Below are 9233 nucleotides of genomic sequence, written 5' to 3' on the forward strand. Positions count from 1 at the left end.
TTTATATTATAGATGACAGTTTTCGTTTATTTGCATCAAGTGGGTCTCTGGCCTTTACATTAAATCCTATGAATTTAGTAGCAAAAGGATCTCGGGGTATATAGAAAATGTAATTTTTGAAGAACTTTTTTAAATGTATTTTTGTGTGCAAATCATCACGTACAGGTATTGACATAAGACCCCAACTGAACCTTGACTTACATTCACATATTGTGCCGAGTTAAAAGCCCAAAAATGAAAAATGAAAAGGAGAAAAGGGGAAAAAAACATCCTTCCTCATGTGGACTCTAAATTAGTTAGCCACGTTCTCCATAATCCTATTCTGTCCTGCCTTAAAATACCCATCTCCATTTTGCAATGGTTCAAGATTTGATGTTTCATCATGTCCCAAGGGGGAGCATCTTGGGGTTTCCAAAGTCTAGCTAATGCTGCTTTGGTTTCTACCAAGGTATGTACCACTAGACCTTTTTATATGTAGCTATCACAGGCCAACCTATGTACAAAACCATTGATCTACATGAAAAATACATGTTTACTTCTAGATGGTCTTTGCAGAATTTTGCTACTTTAATTGAGAGTTGGTTGATTTTCGAGGCAAAACCACCAGACATTTCATTGTAGATCTTTTAAAGGACCACTATATGCACCTAGACCACTTCAGCTCAATGAAGTGGTCTGGGTGCCAGGTCCCCCTAGTTTTTACACTGCGGGGTTAATCCATCCTCTAGTGGCTGTCTCCCTGACAGCCACTAGAGGTGCTTCCTGCGATTTACACTGAGTAAATTGCACTTATCTGATGCTGGACGTCCTCACGGAGCCTAGTGTCAGATAAGATTCCCATAGGAAAGCATTGAGTTATGCTTTCCTATGGGAGGTTTTAAATGTGCGTGCATCTGGCTGCGCATTTGCATTCGGCTCCACTCGGGAGCTGACGTCGGCGGGGGAGGAGAGGTCACCAGCGCAGAGGGAGCCCGGCGCTGGATTAAAGTAAGTGGCTGAAGGGGTTTTAACCCCTTCAGCGCAGAGGGAGGAGGGCCCCAAGGGAGGGGGGCTCTCCAAGAGCCTCTAGTGCCAGGAAAACGGGTTTGTTTTCCTGGCACTATAGGATCCCTTTAAAAGTCTCCAAAGGGTAAGAGAATCATTGTTCTTTTTAAAAAACAATTGTAAATTAAGACTGATTGTTATTTATAGGTACTTATAGCACAAATGTGAATACATTTTAGGAGCCATGGCTGGGTAGATACCTACCAAATGAAATAAAAGAGAGAGACTAAAAAAATATTTTTTTTTTACAAATTCAGGAAAAAAAATGTTAGGGACCTATGATGATGTGAAGTAAATCAACAGTTTATCTGACGATGCGCCAAGCGCTGGAGTCTTTGGAGTATCCTTGGCTGTACGCATAGTGTTCCTTACCCAGGCATTCTGATGCTCAGATTGATGGACTGTTTAGAACATTTTACAACAGAGCTTTGAGCTGAAACGGATTTGTGACATTGCAAATTTAAATGACGTGAATGTAACAAGTAGGATAATTAAAAGAAAAAAAACTAGTACATAAGCTAGTATTTTGCAGTATTTTATACAAATAACAATTAAATCGCTTAATCGGTTTATTTAGTTTTTAATCAGATTTTAAAATACACGTATATGCAATAATTTGTTTTCTTGTATGACTGAAGGCTAAAAACTAACTGTATGTTAGGGAAAAAAAGAGCAAATTACAAAACAAAAACAAAACAAAAACAATTATTAAAGTAAATTAAATTATTTTAAAAACAATTATTAAAGTAAAATTTGTAAAGTTCTTCCCTAGCCCACCTGAACACTATACACCCCCCACCAACACAGAGTAAACCTTTGCATACGCACACAGTGCACCCCTCACACACACATTATTATTATTATTGTCATGTACCGTATTTATTCGAGTATAACGCGCACACGTGTATAACGCGCACACGTGTATAACGCGCACCCCTAATTTTCGATTAAAAATCGGTATAAAATTTTATACCGATTTTTAATCTAAAATTAGGGTGCTTGTTATACTCGAATAAATATTCGAGTGGGTGCTCGATAATACCGACCGCCGGGCTCACGTCAGAGCGTCAGAGCTGGCCGCGGGTCTCGCGAGATTTACACTGGGAAGCTGGAGGAGCTGCACGGAGGTGAGTAAATGCTTGCTGCCCACCCCCCCAGGACCGCCGGGCTTGTAATGAGAAGGTATATTTATTCGAGTATAACGCGCACCCTTAATTTTAAATTAAAAATCGGTTAAAAACAATGCGCGTTATACTCGAATAAATACGGTATATAGCACCAACAGATTCCGTAGCGCTTTACAATATTATGAGAGGGGGGATGTAACTGTAAATTACAAGAAAACTTACAGGAACAGTAGGTTGAAGAGGTCCCTGCTCAAACGAGCTTACAGTCTATAGGAGGTGGGATATAAAACACATTAGGACAGGAAATAGCAATCAAATAGGTGGGAATGTAGCAGAGCTGGTGGAGAGAGTAAAGTGCTGCCTTATAGGAGAGAGCAAGAGACAGGTTTGTAAGGTAGAGGTTACTCTGGGAGGCCATAAGCTTTCCTAAAGAGATGGGTTTTAAGGCACTTCTTAAACAATTGAAGACTAGGGGAGAGTCTGATGGTGGTAGGCAGGCTATTCCATAGGAAGGGAGCCGCCCGCAAGAAGTCCTGCAAGCGCGAGTTGGTCGTAGGGGTGCGAGCAGTGGTCAGGAGGTGGTCACGGGCAGAGCGGAGGGAACAAGGAGAGGCATACCTATGGATCTGTGAAGAGATATGAGGGCTAGAATTGTTCAGTGCGTTATATGTATGCGTTAGCACTTTGAATTGACTCCTATAGGATACAGGAAGCCAATGTAAGGACTGACAGAGGGGTGAGGTGTGAGAGGACCGACTAGAGAGTAAAATCAATCTGGCTGTGGCATTCATTACAGACAGACAGGCGATACAGCTTTTGGGAAGACCAATCAGGAGAGGGTTACAATAGAGCATGGACAAGCTCCTTGGTAGCATCTTTTGTAAGAAATGGGCGGATGCGGGCTATGTTTTTAAGATGGAATCTACAGGATTTGGCAACAAACTTGATGTGAGGTTCAAAGTTGAGGCCAGAGTCAAGTATGACGCCAAGACAGCGCGCTTGCAAGGATGAACTTATGTGGATACCACTGACTTGAAGGGAGAGCGAGAGAGGAGGATCAGTATTAGGAGGAGGAAAGACAAGGAGTTCAGTTTCAGAGAGATTGAGTTTCAGAAAGCAGGAGGACATCCAGTCGGAGATGGAAGAAAGGCAAGCAGTGACACGTTGCAGGACGGCAGGGGAGAGGTCCGGGGAGGAGAGATATATTTGGGTGTCATCAGTGTACAGGTGGTAGTGGAATCCAAAAGAGACAATAAGTTTGGCAAGAGAGGCAGTATAAAGAGAAAATAGAAGGGGACCAAAGACAGAGCCTTGGGGAACTCCAACCGAGACAGGACGAGGGGAGGAGGTATCCTTGGAAAAGGAGACACTAAATGAGCGCTGGGAGAGATAAGAGGAAAACCATGAGAGGACAGAGTCACAGAGACCGAGCGATTGAAGAGTTTGAAGGAGGAGAGCATAATCAGCGGTGTCAAGGGAAGCAGATAGATCAAGAATAATTGATATGGAGTAGTGGCCTTTGGAATTAGCTGCGATTAGGTAATTAGTAACTTTGATAAGAGCAGTCAGAGTAGAGTGGAGAGGGCGGAAGTCAGACTGAAGAGGGTCAAGGAGAGAGTTGTAATTGAGGAAACGAGACACACAGGTAAAGACAAGTCTTTCCAGAAGCTTTGGGGAAAAAGGGGGCAGGGATATGGGATGATAGTTAGAAGGGGAGGATGGGTCAAGAGATGTTTTTTTTTTTCAGGATAGGTACTACAGTGGAATGTTTAAGGTCAGCAGGGACAATGCCAGAAGAGAGAGAGTAGTTGAAGATGTGTGTTAGGGGAGAGAGATCTGATGAGGTGAGACAGGACAGGATTGAGGGGGGCAACTGGTGTGGCAAGAGGAAAGGAGAAGCGCAGCCACCTCTTGTTCAGTAGCTGGGGAGAAAGTCTGAAGGGTAGGAAAGGCATGATCTACGTGTGGTTGAGAAAGATAATGGCAAGCAGGGGAGAATTCTTTCCTTAGCTGTTCAATCTGGTCGGTAAAGTAGCATGCAACGCTATCAGCTGTAAGGTTAGTTTGGGGGCTGCCCACAGAGAAACTGCTATGTTTACATTAGGGTTAATCCAGCCTCTAGTGGCTGTCTCATTGACAGCCGCTAGAGGCGCTTCCGCGCTTCTCACTGTGATTTTCACAGTATATATGCGCATGACTGACAGCGCATGACTGATATATATGCGCATGACTGACAGCTCAGCTCGCGGTCTTTGCCCGCCCCCCTCCTCTGCTGACAGGCAGGAGAGAGAAGGCGCGCACACAGTGCCTTCTCTCTCCTGCACACGTCAGACGTATTTTAATACGTCTGACGTGTACAGGGCCTTTTTAGGGCCCTGCATGATAGGAAGTCCCTCTGATGACCGTCTGAAAATACAATGTTTACATTAGATTGCATGCAGGGAGCGATAGATCATACCTGAACAACTACATTAAGCTGTAGTTGTTCAGGTGACTATAGTGTCCCTTTAACCTCTTGGTTTGTGTGCTGTGCAGAATAGCAGAGATTATGATGTTGTGTTGTTGTTTGTTTGTTTGTTTGTTTTTTGCATCTATATTGTGCTGCTACATACCTGCCAAGTTAAACATGTCTGCTATTTTGAGAGTTAGTGCTCTGGTGGCAGTGGTAAGTGGACTTGCTCATAACAAAATTGTTGTCACGTGGAATGTGCCTACCTTAAAAAAGCCTTGTAGCCAGGTTAACAGGCTTTCATGGTAGCCAATTAGAGTTGCCCGTATACCGAATGCTGCTAAAGACCTTGGTTATTGGTTGAAATGCCCTGACATTAATCCCAAGTGCAGAGCAGGCATGTTTAAACATATTTACCCTTGATAAAGGCAGCCAGTTGGTGCCGAAACGTTGGGGGGTTTGGTGACTCGTGTTTCTGTCTGAGGCTTGTAAGGATTTTTGTGGTAATTTATTACTATTATTTTATTGTATCTGCCTTTACTTCTGTTACTTTGTTTATATTCATTTTTTCTTATATGTTTACATTTTGGTACTTTTTTGTACGTAATAAAATTTAAATATTTTTTTTGAGATTGTTATGGTGTGCATTCTGTATTCTATATACATTTAAATATATTTTTCTGACACATAAAGACAGAGAGATGTCTTGAAGCGTCTACACAAATCTTGCGGCACATTTCATTGTAGACAATTGAGTAGTATCATGAAAAAACAAATCAGTAAATTAAGTAATTCTTTGCGTAACTGACATCAGATTAATAAGGCTTTTTATTTTAAATATTAAAGCGTAAACATATTTGTGCAATATGTGTGTCTTGAAACAACGCATGTATGATAAATACTTGCTGGCTAAGCATTGTAGGAGTAGAAAGCAGCACATGGTTAATATCATGTAATATAACTTACACTGCTACTTTTTAAAGAGTTATATAAAATCTTGCTATTTAAAGCATAAAGGTCCCAGAAGAGTTATAAATTAAATAGATATTTTTATATCAGTTCCTGTGCTTGATCCATATTCCAAGTTTCTTGGCCGAGTTAAAGGGAGCAGGCTTATGGTAATAAGTCAACTTCACTTTCACATTCCTACTTTGACTACAGTGAAATGGCTACAGATAGTAAAAGTACACATTTCAAAAACACCTATTCTATAGTGCTATGTAATCAGATGTAGCTTTACTGCTTTAAAATGAACATGCATGAGCAAGCAATAACTTATATTACATTCTTTACGCTACGTTAATTAAATAGTTACCTCCACCGCACCAACATGCAAGGTCCAGAACCGGATTAGCATAGAGGCTGATGGAGCAGCAGCTCCAGGCCCATTCCTATGGAATAGACCCATTGATAAAATATATATATATATATATATATATATATATATATATATATATATATATATATATATATATATATATATATTTATTTATATTTATTTATTTTTTTGTATTAATTAATTTATTTTTACTACTCTTCACATGCTCTTGCTTAAGTATGGAAACTTAAGATGGATGTAGGGGAACAAAACTGATGTGGACTGGCTTGCAATTAAATTAGTTAAGGTAAAGCTGACTTTGCGCACTACACAAATGCTCTTGCTGCTTCAGTCTCTCTAACACTGTGGAATGTTCCATTTCTTCTACACTCACTACATACACTTTTTCTCTGTCTCAGACTGTATAACAGGAGCTTCTGCCTGCTAGTAAGAGGGTTAGGAGAGGAGTGGACCAGCGAGTGCTAAGGGACAGTCATTAAAAAGCATAGAGCTAGCGCATCATTAGACGCATTTATGCCAAGCTCGGGGTGCTATCTGCACAGTATACCCTTGGTTGGTCATCTTGCAAGATTGGCAGGCAGCCTGAAGTGCATTCACGCCAAACTAACCATCTAATTCTTCAAGCAGACACACCACCTTTTTGGCATGTTTGGTTACGTGATTCACATCAGTGGCCCATCCTTTTACCCCACCTACCAAAATCCTACTTCACCGAACACTGCTGTTAGAGGGTATGTATTTACCTTAAAAGATGAAAGCAAGACAGTAGCATAGGGTATGTGTTATCTGATAGCTATATCGTGTGTGTTTCCCTCCAGCACCAACTCCACCAGGTACATGACGCTTGGGAGGTGTGACTGTTTTCTGTCGATAAGATTCTGTAATTAGGCCCATCATAATTGTCAGCACCAGGCCCAATGGGCTCTTAATCCAGCTCTGGCAAGGTCCACAGATGTTGCACTAATGTGAAACCAAGTTCTCAATTCGCCTAGCCTGGTACACCTCTCTGATAACACCGACATGCTGCCTATATTGCACACACATCAGCAGTCAGAACAGAGTGACAGATTTAAATTTTTTATATTTCCTATATTTCTCTGGCAGGGTGTGAAATGTGAAGCAGACCTATGTCACAGTAAATAAAATGCACTTGCTGTAGTTACTATGAAAGAGGACAGGAAAGACAAATTCAGGAAGGTTCTCCAGCTGTCTTGTTGCTCAGTTATCAGCATTCTTACTTTGCCATCAAAATTGAATTGATTGACAGGTGAAAAGAAGAAGGACCATACCACCCCATTTTAATTACCATTTTTGGAAAAGTGTTTACATGTGTTTGCAATTGTGGTAGTACAATGCAGTGTTGAATTTTTCTCCTCGTCATTTAACATCAACTTGTATTTAGGACTCCATGGGGTTCCATTTACTAATTCAATGGGAAGTTCTACTCTATAGAATAGAACATGGTGTGCGGCAAGGAAGGTCAGTTATAAATTTGTGTTCTGCTTTTTATATATTTTTTTTTTCTGTTTTAGGTCTTTGCAGAATTGGGTGGGCGTATTATTGCACTGGAGGTGGAGCTGCTGCCGCAATGCTTATCTGCACATGGTTATCGTGCTTCTCTGGAAAAAAACAAAAGCAATATCCCTACTAACTCTTACAATCAATACCAGACGGCAAGGGAGGCTCTGTAAGGAATGAAGTCATGACTTTCTGAAAAGCCCTTTGACATTTACATGAAGGACTTTCAACGAACTGGCCTGGACTTTTGTCAACAACGTTGTCCGACAGATCTAATGCACAAAGTAAAAATGCCACTTGCATACTCTAAAAGTGTGGAGAGTCAACTCCAGAAGATTTAATATGCTGTTGAGAAGCCAGAGTTAATTGTTTTGTTGGAAGGAAGGTAACTCATCTAACTTGCAGCTTTCTGAATGTTCCTGGACTGCAACTCCCAACACACTTAGTCATCTTGTATATCATGTCACCTCTCATTTCCCTGTAACAACCACTCTTGCTGGTCAAGGATGATGAGAGGTGCACCCTAAAACAGCTAATATTAAGGCAGGGTACCTTGGCCCTGGACTAAGTTTGTTTACTCTGAAATAAAGCACACATGTAACACATACCACGATAACATTTTCGTACGCAGTTTCTTTGGTCCAGGAGCTTTTATAGAACGACAGGGGTCATAATGCTTTACCAGCCCACTAAGACCTGGTTTTCAACATAAAATAGTCTTGAACTTCAACTCCCGTAAATCTTTGCAGCCTACCTGCAAGCATAGCATTATGGGAACTGTTCTACAGTAGCTGGAGAGATGAGTCCAAGCTACTCCTGTTTAAATCAATTTGGTGCGAAAAAAGGGGGCAGCAACAGTACATTGCAGCACAATCGTTTAGCAGTTTCCTAGGTAATGAAGATCAGTATTACTTTTCACCCACTGTTTCATATAACCATGTGTAAGTCCTTAGTTGGATTAATACTCACCGTTTATGCTGTTTTCAGTTTTTTGTTTTGTTTTTTAATCTGTGCACTCACGCACCCCATGTAGAGATATATATTTGAATATCTTTGAACAAGCCGACGCGTTTTCAGAATTTGTACAAACCACAATATGTAACATAAGTAACGTTTTATTTACTCACGAAAGGCAGTAATCTGAAATCTTATCAGTGCGCCATTATTAATACCTGTGTTTCTATGTAAAGAATTCTGTTACTCGCATAAAATGCATATATTCTATATTGCCTCATAAATAGTTTTTTTCCTATTTTGTGGTTTAGTTATCATACTTTCATGCTATGCCATGGCCATTATCATTTTGTAAGCTAGAAAATAAACAATACATGTAATATTATACCTTTGTATTTTAAAAATAAAACATGTAAATAAACGTGCTTTCTTATTACACACTGTTCCTTAAACTTATAAAGCTGTTACTCTTCTTTTTACATCCATATATATAAAGCGACAATCTTTCCAACATTGCTGTATGTCTGTGACACATGTCTGTAAAATACTGAAGATCAGCATAAAGTAGATCTATCCAGTTTGTACACACTGACAAAGACAAAAACGGTTATTTACTAAAATGGGAATTTATGGGCAATTGAATAGAAATTGCAAATTTTAGGGCAAAATAGTTTACTTTGATGCATTGAAGTGAATTGGAAAATGGTGTAAGTCCACTTAAATGTCATTACAGGCAGCATAAGACTGTATGCAATGTTTTACATTATACAAATGAGACCATCTAAGGTTACAGACGCACTGG

General features: G+C 40.3%; 1 protein-coding gene across 1 annotated transcript in view; it reads left to right on the plus strand.

Moving 5' to 3' along the window:
• LHFPL6 (LHFPL tetraspan subfamily member 6) overlaps positions 1–8852 on the plus strand; it is a 161059-nt gene extending 152207 nt beyond the window's left edge. The window contains exon 4 of the mRNA XM_063429010.1: positions 7492–8852. Within this exon, the coding sequence (XP_063285080.1) occupies positions 7492–7610 (119 nt within the window). The 3' untranslated portion in view covers positions 7611–8852. The remainder of the gene's footprint in view (positions 1–7491) is intronic.
• The last annotated feature ends 381 nt before the right edge of the window (positions 8853–9233 follow it).

The sequence above is a fragment of the Pelobates fuscus genome, chromosome 1, assembly GCF_036172605.1.
Source record: "Pelobates fuscus isolate aPelFus1 chromosome 1, aPelFus1.pri, whole genome shotgun sequence".
NCBI lineage: Eukaryota > Metazoa > Chordata > Amphibia > Anura > Pelobatidae > Pelobates > Pelobates fuscus.